The sequence below is a fragment of the Uloborus diversus genome, chromosome 2, assembly GCF_026930045.1.
Source record: "Uloborus diversus isolate 005 chromosome 2, Udiv.v.3.1, whole genome shotgun sequence".
Classification (NCBI taxonomy): domain Eukaryota; kingdom Metazoa; phylum Arthropoda; class Arachnida; order Araneae; family Uloboridae; genus Uloborus; species Uloborus diversus.
The window spans coordinates 138,391,051-138,413,272 of record NC_072732.1 but is presented as its reverse complement, the minus strand read 5'-3'; the positions used below and the strand labels follow the sequence as shown (position 1 = coordinate 138,413,272).

The 22,222-nt window shown below is 33.7% G+C and overlaps 2 protein-coding genes across 2 annotated transcripts; one reads left to right on the top strand and one right to left on the bottom strand.

Annotated features, from left to right (window-relative positions):
* Window positions 1–3,334: 3,334 nt before the first annotated feature.
* Window positions 3,335–5,452, bottom strand: LOC129217362 (proteoglycan 4-like). Its single transcript, XM_054851649.1, has one exon. It carries the CDS (start codon window positions 5,306–5,308, stop codon window positions 3,629–3,631), a length of 1,680 nt encoding a protein of 559 aa, XP_054707624.1. The 5' UTR covers window positions 5,309–5,452; the 3' UTR covers window positions 3,335–3,628.
* A 6,995-nt stretch (window positions 5,453–12,447) lies between these two features.
* On the top strand, window positions 12,448–17,357 carry LOC129216566 (uncharacterized). Its single transcript, XM_054850781.1, has 2 exons — window positions 12,448–12,519; window positions 17,079–17,357. Exons 1-2 carry the CDS (start codon window positions 12,448–12,450, stop codon window positions 17,355–17,357), a joined length of 351 nt encoding a protein of 116 aa, XP_054706756.1.
* Window positions 17,358–22,222: the final 4,865 nt, after the last annotated feature.

Here is a 22,222-nt window from a genome sequence, read left to right as displayed (position 1 = left end):
GTGTATCAAGTATTTCGAGAATTAGCCGAGTAAGCACGTGTAATTTTCTTTTGACTTTTAAAATTTAAGAAATTCACCTGTCAAACAATTTTCTTCACATGCACTTTGCTTTACAAATTTTTATACTTTAACCGTGTTTACCATACATATGAATTAAAGACGGTTTTAATTGCTTTTTCAGTAATTTGAATAGAAAATCGTTTTAAGAGCAAGAATGTCTAAATAAATATTAAAAACACTAGCAAAAATACCCGGCGTTGCCTGGGTCAGTAATAATTATGAGAAAAAATCGTTACTTGCTTTTTTTTCTGGTTTAAGTGAAAGAATTTAAAACACATCTTTTTGACATGATTAAAAGTAGAGTTTCTTCCTTACCCATAAAAGTAAAATAGCAATAAGTATAAAGAACAAAATAGTATTGATTTAGAAACGAAAGCACTATATTTAAGCATATACAAATTTCCAAAACATGAAATTATTCTTCTCATGTTTAAAAAGATTAATCTGTTGATACTCTTTTTTTTAACATGGAGTCTAAAACCTTCTCTGTATTGCTATTGACGTTGCTCGTAATCCCCTTATACTTGCTTTAGTTATTTTGGGAAATTTCAATCATTATGGGCTCTTGGTGCGATTTTACCGAATTTGCGGGAATCGTTTTGGGATACTTTCGATGATGCTCCCTCCTTCTTTCCTTACTTTGTAAAACGATCTATTAATTTTCGTTACAAAGATATTATCGCCAGGTGCTGAGATACTTTTGGTCACCATAAAATGGTGCTAAAGAGTTTCATCCGAAATGTTTCCAAAATAAGTAGTAAAATTTGGCGATTGTTTGAAATTGTGCAAAAATGAAAAATTAATGGAAGTTTTTGTGCTGTTTATGGATTTGCCTAATTTAGTTGCTGGATTATTTAACGCAGTAAAAAAAGTTTTTTTTAAAGATTCTTTGATTGGCGATATTTTGTTTACATGGTGAAAACTGAGAAATATTATGACGTAGTCTTCGGCTTCAAAAACAGCGACATTGAAAAAAACTGCCAAATGCATCAGCTACGGAAATATTTCCGCAAAACTTTTGGCGATCTGCTGGTTGATTGGATAATGAGTAAGTGTTCAATCGGCATAAATAATAATAAAAACCATTAATTACATTAAAGTTCCGTTTAAATGGAAAATGATCAGCCAAATCATTATTTGCCAATCTTGTGCAAAAATCTTACTTCAAGATTTGACTTGAGAAAAGCCTTGAACAGTCATGAAAAGCAAAGATAGTCAACAATACAACAATAGTCGCTATCGACAGGGAGTTGAGATGATACACTAAATAGTGTATTGAGTTTAGGAAAGCCTTCGAACATGGAACTAAAAAGCTCATAACTCGTTTTTTATTCTACTTAGAAATTTCGAATAAGTGCCATCTTCAGCAGAAAAATCAGAGCTTTCGATGGACATATAATGTAAATATGTGCAAGTATTTTTTCATCCCTATATTAGAGAATTTATAAGAAAATTGTATTTTATTGCTCCTCTAAGGGGGGTTTTGCCCCCCATAACGGGACGAAAACTACCCTATGTGTTATTCTGATGCATAAGCTATATTATTGTAAAGTTTCAACAAAATCCGTTCAGTAGTTTTTGCGTGAAAAAGTAACAAACATCCATACATCCATACATCCAAACATCCATACATCCATACATCCATACAGACAAACTTTCGCATATATAATAGTAGTAAGATTACCAAGATAAATAACCAACATAATTAGTTTTTTTTTTGAAATCATAAAACCAAAAGCAATCTAAATATACTTTTTTTATATGATCCTTTTATTATTATTTTTTTAATTTTGAAATTAAGTGATAGATGATATGATAAAAGCAAAAGTTTTATGTATTTAGAACATACAAATAATCTAAAACCATCTAAAAAAAGGAAGATCTAAAAATGCCTAATTTCGGTAACGGACGTACTGGTACGTCCGTTACCATTGATTTACCCAATTGTTTTCATCAAATAATATTTTTTTTAGTATAATGTTATTCAACTGAAACAAAAAGTAAGCCTATGATTTGGGAGTTTTCTTCTAAAAAATTAATTAATGGCATCATTTTAAACCGAAATTAGTAACGGACGTACCAAAGTAATTCAGAAAAAAAATTCATCAGCATTTTTAGACACATTAAATCTATTGTTAAAATTTTTTTTTGAATTATTCAGAACCTTTGAACATTATGCAAATAAAACAGATGGAAAGAAAAAATATATTTGATATTTTCCTTTTTAAATACGTAGTCTAACTTATTACTCTTGTTTACTGCTGTTTCTAACCAACTGATAGATGCCTATACATGAACTTAAAACCAAAAATCTATTGCAAGTGTAAGCATTATCAACACATTTTCAAAATCTGCAAGCTTTCAACTTTAAAATGAGGTATCATTCAAGTTTTTAGAGCAAATTTGAATTTTTGAGAAAAAGTTTTATTTGAGATGATTTTACCCTATGACTAATTTGAACTTTAGGATTTTTTTTTACAAAGAATATTTTACTGAAAAAAAAGTTTCCTCTTTATGTTTTTCGATAAAATGAATGTATTTTTTTACAATACTTTCCTTTAGATATACAGGTTTTCATTTTTTAGTAATGTTTTCTGAAATAAATAACCCAATAAAATTTTTTTTTGTATCACTTTTTATTGTTCCATATTACCACCCCACTTTCTAAGACAGCCATTTTTGCATATGTTTAAAAAAAATTAATGGTCTTCAAATTGCTTAGTGTTTCACCTACTAATAGCTTTAAATGTTCAGTGGAAGGATACTTTGTTAAATTATAGTAGTTATTGTTGAACTAAGTAGTTGTAGTTAAACTAATACTCAAATCGAATGATTTTGTTTTGAAACTTCATAAATGTAACATCTATTTATTGTTACTTCTGTTACCCTACAGCAAAGTTAGATTTCACAAAATGTAACAAATGTTGCATATTCACGTATCTAACAGAATTGGTACAGTTTATCACAGTTTCGTGCATTGCATTTTTACTAAGTAAAAATATTAGGACCTAAGAAAGCACAACCGAATTTTTAGAACAAACATCCCTGTACACAGTAATGAATAAACAGTTATATTGAGAGAACTTTCCTGATACTCTGATTTTAAAATTCAATGTGCCATTTATGTTAACATGAAAATTAAGCTACATTTTTCCTAGGTAAAATAAAATAGTGAAGTGTATGTTCTACAGTAACATAAAATTTTTATAATGAAGAGAAAGTATTTTTTAATCGCTATTAGAAAATAAGTTTAAAAAAAAAATGGATAATAGCACATCTTTGTGAAGAGCAGTAAAAACAATGCAAATGAAATGTATTTATTAAAAATATAAACAATTACGAAACATGTGATCTATTTCTGTAAGCCTAGAATTTCAGTTCAATATTTTGTACAATATTATACAAAGCTCATTTTAAATGATTCAGGTTTCGAAGTTTTGCGAAAATCATGTGAAGTTAATTGCTTATGTAACAAGAGACAACTATTTAAGGTTTAATGGCAAAAGTATAAAAAGTTCTTATAAAACATTAGCAGTAATCCAGTTTGAAAAAATATTGAAACATACTCTTATCTCTTACTTATTTGATCCTTCAATTCTGAGCCTTGAGCAGTTAAGTCTACAGGCTCATCGGGAACTATAATTGGTATAAGTTCTGGTTTCTTGGCCCCTTCAGCTAGTGCATGGGGAGGAGGGGGTTCTGCTATGACCATCACATCGGCACTTCCTGGATTTGCTACTCCAGGCTCGTTACTGTGAACGACAGCTCGAAAACCATTTCTGTCGGCCACATAGTTTACAACACGGTACATTCCAAATGGATCAGTGTAACTATAACGTCCTTTAACTGTTCCGTCCCCGTTGGAAATTTCCTGCCTTGACTGTCCGCTGCCGTTGCCATCATTCATGAGGAATCCAAATCCATATTGCGAATTGTCTATTTGTTCTTGTGTTTTGGGTATAAGTGGAATCGGAACCTCTTTTGGAGCAACTGATTCTAAAGGAATCGTCGAGGGAAAAGATTCAGAAGGCACTTCCTCCGTTTCTAAATTCGCTACTGCGGGAACAGGATTTGCTGGAATTTCTTCAGCTGGTAATACGGGAGTGTTAGGTAATTTCTGTTGTGGTATTTCTTGAAATCTCTGAGGTGGTATTTCCTGAAATCTCTGGGGTGGTATCTCTTGAAATCTCTGGGGTGGTATCTCTTGAAATCTCTGTGGCGGTATCTCTTGAACAACTGGTGGCAGAGCATCAGTGTTAAAAATAGGTGCTGGTGGAAACATTCCTTGTGGAAATATTCCAAAAGGCAATGGAAATTCCCCATATGGTATCGATTGCGCAGGAGGCAACGATTCAAGTGGAAATGATTCTTCTGACACCGGCACTTCAGCAGGTCTAATTTCTTTTTGAGAGTTACTTTCAATAGGTTTAGACGGCTGATATGATAGCGCTGCCGCATTTTCCTCCTGTGCTGCCGAGCTTCCTTCTTGGTTTGTAAAGGGAGGCCTAACGAATACATTAATTGTAGGAGAGTTAACCTTTTCATTGCTATTTGATGCTGTTGGATAATATGGATAGTAGAAATTAGGGACAGGATATGCTGTTGGTAATGCTGCATTTTCAACGTCCCTTAAATTCTGAGCAGATGGAAAGTAATACGCTGGGAAAGGAAAGTTCCCTGTCGGCAAATATTCCGGTTCCCTTCCAGCAGTATCATAAAATAATGGGTTCACAAAAGGCGCAGAATAGTTTGGTGTTCTGCTTAAACTAGAAAAAGGGTGGTTGGTTAATCCACTTGGCTCTAAATGATACATGGAGGGATAGAAGAATTGCGTATAAGGATAGGACAGAACAGGTGATTCAATAGGACTTCGAGATAACTGCTGGTATGTTTCTTCAGGTAAAGTTAGATTTAAAATTTCAGTACCAGTGTTTTGTACATCTGATCTCGGGTTTTCCGTTTCTGGTTGGCGATTTTGAGACAGTCTAGCTCCAAATGGAGTTTGAGAAATTAAATATGACTTCCATTCGTCTGTAAGTGACGAGTAAGCTTCATTCTGAAATAACGTCCCCTGGTTAGTGTCCGGAATGGTAGCAGTAGAATGCGTATCCCAATCCACTGGATGCGATCGAGTCCAGTCTGAAGATTCAGTCACTGTTTCCGTCAAACTATTGGTCACATCTTGTCCAAGAACACCTCCCAGAACGAAATAACAACACAGACACAAGACCAAGCGATTTTCTACCATTGTTGAAGATAGAACGTCTGATAAGTTATAAGCAGATACACGTCAGATGCGATTGTCTTTATATATGCATCCTAGCTTTGCTCCTAATGTATGCATGCTTTTGTTTTTGAGTTTTCTTTGCCTTTCTTTCTTTCCTTCACCTTCGGAAACGCGTAGAATGAATGTTCCAGTTCGAGGGTGGTTGCCATTTTATGTCATGGGCGTTCTCAAGAGGAAAAACCCTGTCATGCGTATAAATTTCATAAATCTTCGGCTCTCTGCTAAACTTTTCTCTTCTTCGACGAGCTTCAGTAGCGGTGAAACTGACTAGTTATTTATTGCTGAGAAAAATGGAAAAAAGAATTGTCAAAATTTATAATTTATCTTGAATACAGAAAGGAAGCGAATTCACTATGTGGGGCAATTTGGAAGAAGAGTCGTACCAGACGTGATGTTCAAGGTTAAGCTGAGGCAAAGTGTCTTCGTAACGTTTATTTACGTTTGTGAAGATTCATAAAAAGTTTCCTGTTTGTGTTTTTATGAGTAAGTATGAACAACTTTATGACTCAATCAATCAATGTTACTATAAAATTCTCTTTCACTCTCTTTCTCCAAAATCTTGAAGACAGTAATCAAAAGTTAATGTGCCTAGTAGAATGCATACATAATTATTGTTAAGCGCTTTAAAATTTTTTCTCTTCAGCATAATTTCCTGAAAGGTTTTGAATTTACATAATATTTTTGGTGCTATAGTTTTGGGAAATAATCTTTTTTTAAAGCGTAATTTGAATAAAGTAGTTATGTGTTTTTGAACTAAAACAGAGGAATTTTTTTTCTCTTTTTGTGAAAAAACTGTGATGACCAACCCTTCCCTTAAAGGTAAATTTTTTTATCTTTATGTGTATGAGAGACAGGGTAAAGATGAATTTTCTTGCTTTTTTTTTTTTTTTTGAGCAATCTAACATTATTTCAAACTGGATGAAATTTGTGCAATTGACCTTTAAAGCAAGTTGAAGGTCATTGTCAGCTTGATGTTCGGAAAATTTTCCCCAACCCTTCCTTATCATTGAAGCACAGAAATCACATGCGGTTCATTCATTCCACGTCAAATCGCCTAAATTAAATCGGCCGTGCCGTCATGTCTCCGATTTTGTCCATTATTACTTTACGAATAGATATCTATGAGATTACCTCAAATTAATTTTTCTAGAATTTTTGAATAAAAATAACGTTTTGGAGAATTTTTTCAAAAATTCGATATTTGATCATTTTTCGGAGTCACTGTTTAGGCATGAATTTAGAAAAATCCCTCTTTATTTTTTTACCAATTAAGCTGCATTTAGTATCAATTTCAAGCTAATGCTATTTTCTTTAAGTGTGATCAACAGAAAGTATTCTGTGAATAGTTGGATGTTGCCGCAGTCAGCTTTTATGCTTTTTCGATTGGGAGATTGAATAAGTCATATCCCAAGGGTACCAACTATGATCTGAATCATTTTTTTTTTTGTAGCATATTTAAATCATTCTCTTTCTGTGTAGAAAAAAAAATTAGAAGGGTGTTTTTGTTGTTTTGAAATAAAAAAATAAAGTTTGTTTTGCAGAAAATGCAAGTTTTCAATTACTTTAAGCCCTTTTAATCATAAAAAAGTCAAAAACTTTTCAGAGCAATTAATACTGGACTCTCAATGGATAAAAATCGATTTGTATCAATAGTTAATCGCTAAAAGATCTAAATATTAAGAACAATAATTCAAAGAATAGTGTAAATAAACATTTCTAATGGCACTATTTTGCATATTTTTCGATTAAAAAAAAATACTATTGAAAAGTTTGTATAGCATGAAATTGTTTAGATTACGTAACAGCTGACAATGATCCTTTACTCTTTCAGTACTCATGAAGCACAACTCTAGATTTCTCTGAATATTAGTTTTGCCTATTGAAGTACATTTTAAACTCTCTTTGAAACTTATTTGAAAATTGATAAAAATTCTGATTTTCTCATCTTTTGATACAAAAGAAACGTGTTCCATCTGCCATCTTTTTAAACAGATCAAACAGAAGATATTGAAGGAAATTTTTTAAGTTGTTCCGCAATAAGGAAAAACTAGTATGTTGTGGCCATCACGAAACTTTCTTCTATATCTTTCTTATAATTCTGATCCTTCCCTATGCTTGACGAGGAAACAATATTCCCAATAAAAACAAAATTATACACGCCAAAACTTGACGACCATCCCAATTCGGAACTCCAGCGCTCGAATACGCTACCTTGCGGTGATTTATAAAACTGCGAATGCAACTAAAACTTTGCCACGTTGCGTTCCATGTGTGTCTGTTGACGTAAACACAGGCAGTTTGTTCTGAGTATTTATTAACGCAATCGATGTGTCTTAGTTTGCTTTCAGCTACAGAAATTAATTCGACCCTTAGTAGTATTCTCGAGCTCCTCAAAATAATGTTAGTTTTCATTATTTCCTTATTAATAGGTGAAAGCGAAAATTCTGGATTAACAAACTTGGATAACGTTCTACAAGGTAAAAATTTTTATTGTTTTGTATTAATTTGTAAGAATATGGGAGTTTTTTTAATCTTAAACTAATTAAACTTACCATATTTTACAGCAGCATTTAGTTGGAATGGACAGTATGCAAAATATTTTCTTGAATATATTATCGTAGAACAAAATGAATAACCGAGAAAGAATTTACTTTATTCCTTTTATTCTCAGCTGAAAGGTATCGCCAAATTTGTTTAGGGTTATAATTTTGGCATTGTGCGAGCAAAGTAGCCTTGGCGAGATTTCGCGTTTTTAGTTAAACCATTTTCAATTTTTATCATGAGTGGAATAAAATGGTAGTAAGATTACAGAATTCGATAAGTAAAAAGAAATAATTGTCAATCAACTGAAAAGAAAACTACCACCATATATCCGTGAGAATTTTGTTGATGATTTGAGTAACATGACACAATTAAATCGTAACTCAGAAATTAGAAAAATCAAAACAGAAAATTTTTAAATTAACCGATTCGGGAATTCAAGAGAAATAACTCAGCTACAAATGGAAAACAAGCGCTAGCCAAAGCAAAGCAAAGAAGTATCATCTTCTTTTGGTAATAATTTGTAATGTCATATTAAATTTTCTAGCATTAATTGTTATTCTTGTCAGGCCACAATTATTATTTAGTTTTATCAAGAATTGATAAATATCGAATTCAACATCGTGAAAATGGCTGCTTAGAACTACGAACTACGTACTTTGCATTAATGTTTGACGTTTAGTAATGCTTCTTGAATTCTCATTTCTTTCTACGTGGGTCAGAATATCAACAAGACTTTGAAAATTAATTTAAAAAGAATAAAGCGAAACAATCATACGTACGAACAAAAATCACAACACTTTTAGCATTTTCTTCGTTACCATGTGCGTTTGTTTTAGTTTTCAATTCCGCCATTAGACAGTGACTTCAGTGCCCCCTGTAGTTCGTTGGAGTTGCGAATTCCCAATTTATCTCAAAAGCAAAGCAAAGAATGAAAATTGAAAATTATTTTTAAAGCCTTGCTTAAAATAATTACAAACATTTATTTGTTGTTAACAAACACAAGACGGCAACAGTTAAAAAGTTTAAATCATCGCGATTTTCTGGTTATTTTCCGACAATGGGATTGTTTCCTTCAGTCAAAAGCTGTACTTTTATTCACTGAAATGGATAGAATAAGCAAAGAAAAAACATAGACCCAGAAAATTCTTTCACTTTTCCAACAGTTATTTTTTAATTATTTTTTTTAAATGTCCGGTTTTGCAAACAAGGCGTGATCTTGATGACGTCACAAATGATGCTCTTTAGCGCATTTTGTACCGCGTTTTCTACGTTATGATAATCAAGAAACGAATTAAAATTGTTCTCTACGCTTCATAGACTAATAATAAGAGTAGACCGAGCTTTCTCATTCTTGCTGATGAAGGAAATTGGTTCATAGATGTATCATGTGACTAGTGGAAGGGCTTGGCGAAGACTTTGGCAGCATGGTTGCTAGATGGCAGCATTATTTACAGTTTGGCACTCGACATGTATTTTAAGACAATGTGTTTTCATTAAAAAAAACTTCCAGGTGCAGAGATTGAACTGTTTTTCTTTTATTTATGCATTATTTTGACATTAGTAATAGTTTTTGATCAGTTTTCGGTAACTTTTATTTCATTTGGAGCTGTCAGCGTTGGCGTGAACGAAATGGCGTAAACGTTTTGCGTTAACGCAAAAATGTACTAATCGGTATCTTAAATTGAAACTGTAGGTAAAAATCTTACCGTTTGCTGATTCTTCTTGGTCGCTTGCATCTTTTATTGCTTAGAGAGTTATTGAAATTTACTAAAGAAAATGCACAATCTATATATATAAAAATGGAGTTTGGTAAATTTGTTCCCTAAGATCTCCGAAACTGCTCGGCAGATTTGGCTGAAACTTTCACCGTTTGTTCTTTTTGGCACTGGGGAGGTTTGTAGACCAGTTCGAAAAAAATCCGACTGATAGTTCCTTTTTTATTCTAATTTGTCCAAATTTTCGCATAAATGCCCCAATATGACGGTGAAAAAATATGTGCACATATTAAAATTATGTGTCCATCGAAAGCGTTTATTTTTCTACTGAAGATGGCATTTGTTAGAAAGTTCTAAGTTGTATGAAAAACGAGTTATGGGCTTTTTTGTTCCATGTTCGAAGGCTTTCCTCAATACAATTCATTTTTTAGTGTATCATCTCAACTCCCGGTTCAAAGCTAGAATTGTTGAATATTTTTGTGTTTCGTCTGACTGTTTGAGGCTTTTCTCAAGTCAAATCTTAAAGTAACGTTTTTTCCCCAAGATTGGCTAATAATAACTAGATTTGGCTGATTATTTTCCATTTAAACGGAACTTCAATTGTAATTACTGGGTTTTTTTATATTTATTTGTTCTGATTGGACACTTAATCATTATCCAATCTAACAGCAGAAACCTCGCCAAAATTTATGCAGAAAGATTTCAGTAGCGGATGCATTTGGCATTTTTTTCAACTGTCGCGGTTTTTGAAGCCAAAGACTATGTAATAATGTTTGTCAACTTTCAGAATGTAAACAAAATATCGCCAATCAAGGAATCTTTGAAAACTTTTTTTACTGTAAAATAATCCAGCAACTAAATTAGGCAAATCCATAAACAGCACAAAAACTTCCATAAATTTTTATTTTTGCCCAATTTCAAACAATCGCCAAATTTTACTACTTATTTTGGAAACACTTCGGATGAAAACGTTTAGCGCCATTTTATTTTGACCAAAAGTATCTAAGCATCTGGCGACAATATTTCTATAATAAAAATTAGTAAGAGGGGGGAGCATTATCGAAGGTGTCCCAAAATGATTCTCGCAAATTTAGTAACATTTTAAACCGCACTTAGTGCCCACAATAATTGAAATTTCCCAAAAAAACTAAAGCAAGTGTAAGTGGGTGGCCTCATTTTTTAAAACAGTTCGTACATCAATAGCCATACAGAGAAGGTTTTAGATGTAAAACCTTCTAAGTACTAACAGATAAATCTTTTTGAACATGTAAAGTTTAATTTCATATTTCGGAAATTCTTCAAATTTGTATACGCTTAAATGTCGTGCTTTCGTTTCTAAATGAATACTATTTTGTTCTTTATACTTATTGCTATTTTAGTTTTATGAGTAAGGAAAAAGCTCGATTTTTAATCACATCAAAAAGGTTTGTTTTGAATTCTTTCGCTTAAAACAGAAAACAAGGGCAAGTAACGATTATTTCTCATAACTATTACTGACCCGGCAACGCCGGGTATTTTTGCTAGTACTATCTAAACGAAAAACTCAGTTCATTAACAAAATATTTACAACTTAGAATAACAAATTTACAAATCGGACTCCATAAAAGATCATTCTTCCGTGTTCCATAAATTCTTTTTATTTTATTTCGCGCTGGCGTTGATCGTCTGCTACGATTAACGCCCGTTGTTGCTAGGATATCCACCAGTCACATGGTTTGGTTTATGAGCAGCAAAAGGGTTGCCATAGCTCGGTCTACTCTTATTATTAGTCTATGCTACGCTTGCTATCAACCCTATTGTTGCCAATACACGTGAGTAAAGATGCGAATTAAATATTTTGAACTGTGAATGGCAACACAGAATGGTATTTCATCATTTGTGATGTCATCGGCAAGAAATGTAAATAATGAAAGCGCACCGATTTAAATATTTTTTTTTTAAATATTAAACTTAAGCAAATTATTTAAAAAAAATGGTTAGATCCTATGGTTTTAAGCATGTTCTTTCAGAAAAAAATATTTTTAAAATTTTGGAAACGACCCCATTAAAATCACGCGAAATACGCAGACGACAGTCTAATACGATATACCTTTCTTATTGTTGCAATGTCGTCGTTTCCAAAATTTTAAAAGTATTTTTTTCTGAAAGAGCACGCTTAAAAACATAGGATCTGACCATTTTAAAAATAATTTGACTAAGTTTAATATTTTTTGAAAATTACTTAAATCGTTGCGCTTTCATTGTTTAAGCTTCTTGTATGCTAGGTACGCTACTGCTTAAGTTTCTCCTCATCTTCGGTAACTTTGAAAAGCGAAACGTTTTCTTTACCTGATCCGTAACTACTTTTGAACGCTGGTATAAAACAAGATGTAGCTTTTTTTTTCTCTTAATAACCGACTTTGAAGTATCCATTAAAATATTTTTACTTTTAAATAAATTTTTGGTAACAACCATTCTAGCGAAGCGATTACGTTATCATAACTCCGCTCACCTTCACACAGATGTATCCCATAATTCCTACTTCGATTTCATCTTCTTTTTACCGCACCCTAAGTGTGGTGTTGATTCTAGCCTCTCTGTTTAAATTCAATTCTATTCAAGAGTCACAACTGACTACAACTGTATTTATGTCGAGGACTGCATACAAAGTGCCTTGCCTCCCTGTTTAAATTTCTTTACTCTACGATGAAAGTACAACTATACGATACTATTGGTTGAACGTGGTTTTGTTCAGTTCATCCATGCCCTTGTGGGATATGATTTCACCACAAAATCAGTTATTAAACCTTTTTAGTAAAAATTTTCGTAAGTTGTCTTTGTGTTTATACTAATTTAGGCAAAATGGCTCGAGAAAAAATGTTTGACCCTGCTTTTCAGAAAAGTTTCACTGAAGCCATTCTTAAAGAAAATAAGGTAAGCACACTGTTTGAAGTTTTTTTTCTCAGTTTTGATAACAGTGATCAGAACTTCTGAGAAGAAAGGTGATATTTCGATAATTGGGAATCTGGCGATCATTCTTCATTGGCGTCAATTTTTGGCTTCAGCGCCTGCGCGAGAGGTATTTTTCTTTGCAAACCTAAACAAAGAGACCCGAAACATCTATTCACATAAGATTACTATGACTTAGCAGAGCTACCAAAATCAAATTATTTAAGCCAAAAATGAGACGACCGCGCCAGATTCCCAATTATTGAAATATCCCCGGAGTTCGTGAAAGGGAAGACGTTCGTTTGGAAGAAGGGGTTAACGGGAAATGTGACATCGCGCCATGTTTTGATAACAAATGTACGAAAGACGCCGTAACATTTGGCAAGAGGGTGTTCAGTGAAATTTGACATTTTGGTACAAAAGAGAGAGGGATACATCTTTCAAAAAAAAAAAAAAAAGAAAAGTGTTTTATCATTCATAGACAGCCGCTTGCTCTTTGTCCTCGGTGGGCGTCAGAAACGTAAGTGACATTTAGGAAAAAATGCTACGAATTCTAGTATAAATCGTACCTGAGACAATCACAGTAGGATAGTTATCATAACGTGGAACTATTGGTGCGTTTCAAAATTTTTCGCCAAGTAATCGCAACTTAGCTTCTATTCTTTATTTTTCAAAGTTTGCTGTGGACCCCCTTCTAAGCGTTGAGTCGGAGAACCTTGGATCACAGTTTAGAAAGCCATGAGCGGATGTATTTCTGTTTCGCTTATATTGTTAGAAAAAAACGATTACTGTCAAAAATTTGGCATAATCCCACTAATCGACATGTAAGCCAGAGCGGTCTCTTCGTGTAGAGCTGGTATTGGTAGAGCTAGAGCCGCTATATACATAGACCGACGCATCAACTTAACCTCCTCAGACCCGAGAGAAAAATAAAAGCCTGATATTTTGTAAGAGGTACTTAAATAGTTGTTATGATCACCATAATGTAGAAAAGTGCAATAAAAAAAATTATTTTTAATTTATAGGAGCTAGGGGGGAGGTATCACATGTGATACATCCGGACCAAGACACTACAATCAGAATTTTGTTAAGTATCAAACAATATTAAAGTAATTAATTAAATCTTAGTCTTTAATCACACAATACATACAATTCATAAATTCAACATTTAAATCAAGCTTTATTGGCGTTTTAGGTACATATTAGTAGTATCATAGTAGTACAGTAACATTATTTTTTATTTTCGTGAAATGCCTTGAAGCAATTTCTAGCAGCAGTAAAACATAGAAAAACTTTGCAGTCTGTACATTGTACAGTTGTTAAGGCCGAGCACTTCTCATTCCTGCACCTACTTCGATGATTCCTATCCCCAACCATTTCAGCCATGTGCCTAGCTTCTTTGCTACGAGCTGCTTCATGCGGAATGCAAGTCGTAACTCTGCGTTTTGGAGGTGGCTCATCATTCTCATCTTCAGCTAGCGAAGGAGTGGGAGATGGCTTCTTCAGTAAGCCGTTGATGAGTGAATTTGCAATGCTAAGTCTAAATGCAAAATAGTCCAAAATGTCCTTCTTAGGTTCCCCTAGCTCTGTCATACTATTTCTGTACGAGAGCCACGCACTTGACATAGTAAAGTCGATCATATGCAGAATGACTAGTACAGTCCATTTCTTGGTTCGGTGCTTCATTCTGTAAAAACTAATTGTACAATCCAGATGATCGACGCCACCCATGTAATCGTTGTAATTTTTTACAATGTTAGGGCAATCAACCTCTAGGTATTTCTTACCCGTTTTCGACCACCTTTTGCATTTTGTCATGGGAGTTTTTCCATGTTCACTGGACATCAGCAAAACACCTTTATTATCAAACCATTTCACAAGGGAAATTTTTTTATCTACCCTCACAACTTGTTCTATTGAACCTCGGCCTTCTTGTTTCATTTCAGAATCTGACTTGAGTTTTGTCAATTTTGGAGCTTTAATTTTCGTAACAGTGCCAGTTGCATGCAACTCTCTATTCAAGAGGAAGTCAAGAAACAATTCTGAAGTGAAATATCGGTCCATATATATCGAGGAACCGGGAAACAATGAATCCGAAAACTTCAGAACGACTCTACCTCCCAAATCAAGGAAACTTGTATCCTCTGGAGATGTAAAATCAGTTCCCTTCCCTTCATAAAATATGAAATCCAAAGGCAAGCCATACGAAGAGCACATTACAAAAACTTTGATTCCTACTGGGTTTGGCTTTCCTCTGATATACTGCCGCATAGAAACCTGTCCATGAAAAGGGATAATTTGTTCATCAATTGAAACAATTTTTGGTCGTTTTTGCTTCAAGCAACGTTTACGTATTTTATTTAACATTGGCCTGACTTTCCAAAATTTATCTTTTTCCTTTACTTCCTTTGAGACATCATTATCATTTACAACTTTCAAATTGTTGCGAATTTGAAAAAATCTATCCCTGGAAATATTTTCGGCTATGATGGGTATCCGCATTCCTCTGTTCCAAATCATTTTTATCCTGGGATACCCATAGCAGGACAAAAGAGCACTGCAACCTATAAATGTCATCATTTCCTCTTTTGATACATTTATGCTCTTTCCAGTACGGGTTACGGAGCGAATGTTACTGAAATTTGCCAAATCTTCAAAAAAGCACTCATCTAAATATTCCATAAAATAATCAATAGGTGCAGTACTATGATAGTCAAAGCATCCTACCTCTTGAAAATCAAATAAAATGGGGCAGAATTTATCTGTATGTACTCCCCATTGAGTTGGAGTAAAAAAATCAGAAGATACATCCGGATCATCATCATCTTCTTCTTCCATCTCACTTCCATGATCACTTTGATAGTCATCTTCGTCTGATAGTGAACTCAAATCAGAATCATCACGATTCATCAGCTCTAAAATTTCATCTGGTGTCAAATATTTCACTGAAAAAAAAAAAACTTATTTAAAAAAAATTATCATGAAAAATTGATGAAAATAGAAAACAAACACCTCAACTAAAGATTTTAACTTGAGAAATAATTATATCACACTGCAAATCCTTTTAAAATAATACAAAAAATTAAAACAAAATTTACTAAAAAAGAATGTTCATAAGTGATTGGGACCCCTTGTATCACATGTGATACAAACAAATTTAACAAGTCATTATGCTTAAATATTTCAGTAAAATTTTATTTTTTTGGTGTTAACTAGTAAAAAGTACACATGCAAATAAAAAGCAGAGCTTAAAAAGAGTTTAATATTTGTATAAAAATAAGAACAAAATACTTACTTCGACGACGCGCAGACATCTTATGTTGATTCTGAGACGCTACTTGAAATCACTATCATAGACAGGTACTGCTATCTGTTGACTAAACGAGAAAATTATATGCAGTATTTCAATGTGTATCGCATGTGATACAGCCGGTCCCAAATTTGTTTTTGCATTTCAGGCTTTATAAAAAATTATGAAACTTATGTATCACATGTGATACAAGGGGACCGAGGAGGTTAAGTTTAGCAATTTTGGATCGGATTTTTCATTGTTGCGGAGCTAGGGTTTCCACAGCAAAGTTCATTTTTCGTCTAATTTGCCGTAAATAATATTTAATTTAATAACGTGTGTGTGCAACTAATAATCACTCGCAGTGAACAATTACCAAACACGATAACTCGCCAGAAAAGACAACCATTCAAACACGAGCTCCGATCCAAAATGGCTGATCTTAAGCTGATGCTCCAGCTCGTATATATAGGGGTCTTAGATAGAGCTAAGGATGCTTAGGGCTACTAGGTAAAGCCGACCGTAATACGAAAAAAAAAAAAAAAAAAAAACACACACACACACACACATTACCATTAACGAGTAAAGATTCCTCTAAATAAATGTTGTTATTGTTCCTGCTAAGACCAAGCTTTCGTTCCGCGATGTAACAATTAAGGCAGGAAAACAAGCCCATCTCGGAAAAGATGAAAAAAAACTTGAATTTTTGAGTTCTTGAAATCAAATTATGTTTTTCGCAATCACGAGTGTTTACAGGTTTGTGTGCATAAGACTTGACAAGAGGCCATGTCAGCCTTGGCTCTCTGCGGCCCTGTGTGTATGTGTGTGTAGACGTGCGTGTGTGTGTACGTGTATAGGCGTGTGTGAGTGTGTGCGCATGTGCATAGGCCTGTGCATGGTCTATGTGTGCATGTAGGCTTGTGAGTTTGTGTTGACGTGTGGTGTGTGTGTGCCTATAGGCATATGTTTGTGAGTAGGGCACAGACGCTGCCGTCGAGGAGTGGGCCCGCACGTGGATAGCACTGGACAGTGGAATTCGCAGAGTTAGGTTTTAAGCTCAAGTTAAGTTTTGAATGAACGCAAGCGATTTGTAACCATGGCGTCGGAAATTTGACCACTTAACAAGTATTAAAATAACGAGCTATGCTTGCTCTCCTTGTCAAGTTAATCTGAAAAATCAGGGAAACATCAACTTTGGTCGAGTTAGAATCGTCATTGCTTGAAAAAAAAAAAATGTTGCTCGATTTCTTTCCAGATACGAGTCAACTGGCATGTACAGCATGGCGATCGGCGCAAAGGAACTTTAGGGCCTTGTGGCTGGGATGACGAACCTGACGACGATGACGATGACTTTGTTCCAAAGGAGGACGAAGACGTTCTGCCAGCCGAGCCCATTGTCTCCACCACAGATCAGCTGGAGCCAAGAATACCCAAGATTTTATCAGAGGACGAGGATAATCAGGAATTTAGTGTTCCCGAGCTCATGAAACCTGTGCCCCTGGAGACGAAAAGGCTAATTTATAAAGGTGGGTAAAAGTTAATAAATAATAATCACATGAATAGCAACTTTTGTGCAAACTTTTCCAAGTAAAACAAAAAGGACCTGATTTAGTTGTAGACCTGTGAAGCCTGGCGTAGGAGCCCCCTAAAATTACAGATCATGTAAAAAATTATAACAAAATGTGATTTTAAATTGTTTATTATGATACTAGCAGTACCCGCACAGCGATGCCCGTGCTAAAAATTTAATGGAAGTCCGTTGAATAAAAAATAATTGACGCCCCTCCCCCTCTGGTGTGAAATGATCGCTTTTCTTTGTATAAAATGCGTACACACTTTTTGAAAAAAAAAAAGCTATTTAAGTTTCTTTGGAATTTAAAACTTTTCGTCAAATCATTAAATTAGATTTACAGTTACTTTAAAACTCTATTTAGCGAGTGAAGCGGTTTTTTTACTGCAATTTAAAATATTTCGCCGAATAAACAAAAAAAAAAAAAAAAAAAGACGTCAAATAATATCTTTCGAATGTAAAAATAATTCCGCAGCTCTATTGTTTATCGCCAAACTTGCCCAGCTACCACGCTATCATAATCCATCCGTCCAACAAAAAAAAAAAAAAAAAAAAAAACATCCCGTGGAACATGTCGTGAGAAGAAAATGTCATACATTTCACTCGGATAAAAACAAATCAAAAATTTCTTTTCTTTCAAAACAAATCGCCAAAACAATGAATTACATAAACGGTTGCCTCAAAAAAAAAAAAAATCCTAGACTGAACTGCTCAGCACCTAACGTGCCAAGCGACCACGCTACCGAAATCCAGCCCTTTTGCGAGTGAAGCGGATGTTTTTTCTTTGGCAATAATAAATGTTTCGCCAAACAAACAAAAGGGTATTAAGTCACATTAACAGTAGCTTTCAAATCTTTATATATTAAGAGCTGCGTTGCCCGGTCTACCTTGAGAACAAAAACTGTGTCAAGTGACATATATTCAACAATTAATTAAAAGAATAACTTAAAGAATAACTTAAATAAAAGAAAAAAAAATACCATGCAAAATTACCCTTCCAAACAATGATGACAGATATTAAAATACTTTTAAGAAACTAAAATGGGAAAGATGAATTTTAAAAGCGTAACCATGGAAACATGAAATAAAATAAATTTAAGAAATCAGATGCAAAGTAAGGAAATAAACAACGGATTCAAAAAGCGTAACCATGGAAACGCGAAAATAAAATGGTTGACAACCTGAATCAAAATGACATATTTCGAAACTGATTTAAAAAGCTTGTAACTTTTTTTCCTTTGAAGATAGAAGCTAATTTTTTCGAACACAGGCCGAGAGAGATCTGGAGTAAAAAAACTCGCTTTTTCTAATGCTGTCAAAAAGAAAACTGAGGGACAATTCCTTCACTTTTTACTGATAGATTTAATGAAGAAAGTAGTGCCTAAATTTCAGCTAAGCCTAAAAAAGTTCGAGGTAAAAACGGAAATTACTCCCGCCGTAATTAAGTTAGAGCATTGAAATAAATTGTTTAAAACACAGAAAATTCTACCCTTTTTAACGATATATAATATTAATATGTGCAAGTAATTTTTCCACCCCTTTAATAGCCAATAATAGGCAATTTACGTGAAATTTGAGCCTAAATTTGAATAAAAAAAGAACTATTCATCAGATTTTTTCGAATTATAGCCTATCTTACTGAGTAAGAAAGCACCTTTCATATAGTGAAAGATGTTTTTCAAATAGGTGCAGTGGTTCCGGAGATTACCTCGAACATATAAACACACAAAAATCCGCCCTCGCTCTTTATAATATTAGTAAAGATTTAAAGTCAAGAGTGATGTACGAAGTGTCATGTGGCTTTTAACATTAAAATAATACTCCTTAGCTATTTAATATTTTGTTTAGGTAGCTTACACCCTCAGTGTTCACTAACCTGTAGTGTATGGAATTACACTAATGTTTTGCGGTTGCATTTCTACAGCACTTTCTTTGATTGCACCGTTCAAGGGGGTCTATACAGATGTGTTGGGCGTACTGTCCAAAATTTTCTTAGTTGAACCCTGTAAACATAAAATCACTGGCAGAACTGGACAAATTTACAGTGCCACTTCTGGTAAGGTACCAAACTGTACTGGAAGTAATATTGCTCGTAGGTCAATTGTTGCTTTATGCTACAATACTTTTTACAACTTTAGCAATTTTTCTGACAATGCTTTTGCATTGCTGCATGCAATGACAAAAGAATTGCATGCAAAAAAAAAAAAAAGAAAGAAAGAAAAAAGAAAGAACTGGACATGGTAGGATTATTTATACGATATTAAATTATAACTACTTTTTATTCAACTCAAAAAGTTTATTTGCTGAAATGGTGCTTAATAATGTAATTGACAATACCTACATGAAACAAGTTTATTTTTCAAAAAAATCCAATGAAAATTCGTCGTGTTTAAGCGTAAAACATCTATCAACAAAAATAATTAATAATCAAATATACTTAGTATATTAAGTGCTAAGTAAGAGTTAAGAACTAGTTAGTGGCCTAGAATTGAAACTGTAACCAAGACACTTACCATTAAATACTCAATTATTATATAGTTTTAGAAGTATGAAAAAGTAAATTACTAGAAAGCACAGTAGTATTATTCTCCTCTGAATATCTAGTTGTATTAGTTATTTAGAAACGAGATAGTATCAAATACAAATCATGTATTTATTTCTACTGGATGGTTAAAAAAAAAAAATAAACAGAAAAATGAGAAATAACCTCAGATCAAAGATGCGAACAGTAGGGCTTAACTGGAAAAAAATCTGTTTTAATTTCAGCCTATTGCCTCCTCAATTTGCTTCGCTTTGACAAACTTGTAACAGTGTTATTATTAAGACCAGAAAGTCGCCCGGCAAGGTATGACGGGTGAAAATTGTTTCTACATTTGAACGAAGTCATTGCCTTTTTGTTGATAGTTTAATAGTTGAAATTGTAACAGTAACTCCAGTGGATGAACCCAAATTTCAGTAGGTTGCGTGCATTGTTGACCACTTTTCGTTCCTTTTTCCCCTGAAATGACACAATCTTAGAAGCAATAAAACTGTTAAGTTGCCGATCGAGTTCATCGAGTTTAGCTTTGTCACAATAAAGCTTTTCCCTACATGTTAAACATTACCAAAACATATTATCAAATTATCATGCAGTGGCTCGAGTTTTATTGTTGAAACACGCGGTTTACTCGAACATCGGCTATTATTCATATGAGGACGGGCTGAGCTACATCCAAAGTAGTGACTAAAAAATCATAATGTGTACTAACGACAATGTGCACTAAAAAATCATAAAAACACACGCATGAAACTATGCACTAAACTCTGAGGTACAACAACCCGCATGGGCCAGGGCCTACTATGTCCAACTCAGTTTTCGTGACCGAGGACTCTGAGGAACAAAGACGGATGTTCCGGACAGCCGAACTCAGAGTATTTAGTTTCCAAACACGCTTAGGGTACTTATTTTATGTACCGACTAAAGGAATGATAGGCTGAGTCGACAGTGTACAGCCCGGGAATCGAACCCGGATCTGCGGCGTGGAAGCAAAAAGAGCTACCACAGAGCCACTGGGCTTCAAATACGCACTAAAGTATAAGCTGAAAAGTAAAAAAGATGCGCTTGTATTCTTTTACTAATGGGAAGAAAAATTGTCACATCTGGATAAATACAGTGGCTCCCAAAAGTCTTCGTACACCTACGACTTTCAAAGAAATAGGCCTCAATCCATTGGTTAGAATTAATATTTCGGAATAGGTATTTAATTATAAGATCTATGATCAATTTTCAACAAAACTACATGAAAAGTTTTTAAAAAATATTAAAACTTAATTTTTTAAAAATCAAAAATCAAAAAGTGCCGGAAATTTTATCTCACAAAAGTCTTCGTACACTTTATAAAATGTCTATATATTATTGAATAATCTATCTTTTGATTAAGTTATTAATTAGTAGAATATCATACAGTATTCATAACACCTTTTAAACGTCTGGGAATAGATTTCATTCTTTTTCTTTCTTTTTTTTTTTGCGTAATTTCTGAGTAAGTGTTCAACCACACTTCGAGTCTTACTGTTTCTAGCTCTATTTTCGTTTTGAAGCCCTATTTTCGTAATCTAGCCTCCAGATATCTCTAAATACGTTACATTAAGTTAAAATCTGGGGATTGAGGTTTTTTTTTTTTTTTTTTCTAAACTTTAGGACAATTTTCGAGGCACTAGACGCAAACGTTGAAAACCGCGTGCTTCTTATCATTATCTTGATAAAAAACAAAGTTGTTTTCAATAACCAAATTTTTGGCTAAGAGTTCAAAATTGGTTTTTGAAATATTTAAAGGAACAGCATGATTCATTATTTCATCAAAAAATTACAAACTACCAAGTCCTGATGCTGATATGCACCCTTACACTAGAACACCTCCACCGTCCTGATTAACTGATCCAAATAAGTTCTTAAGATTAAGTTCCTAATTTTTACTTCTACTTACAGTTATACAACAATTTAACCAAAAATGTCAAATTAATTTTTATCTGCGATTCTAAAACGTTTTTAGCTTATTTATCATTGATTTTGTGACGAAAAGCGTAAGCTTTCTGTTTTTCGCACGACCAAGAAAATTTCTGTGGGAAGAGGTCCCATTTAATCCAGCTAATCAGAGAACTTGGCGAACAATTTTAGGTGAAAATTAAATGTAAAATGTTTCATTTAACTCTGCAGAAACTTTTACAGCACTCAAATGTATATTTTTCATAAATATTTTAACTGTAAATCTCCGATCACGCTTTGTCAAATTTGCCAGTCGACCTTTTCTTACCTTGTTTCCGGTACATATTTTTAATGCATTTTATCA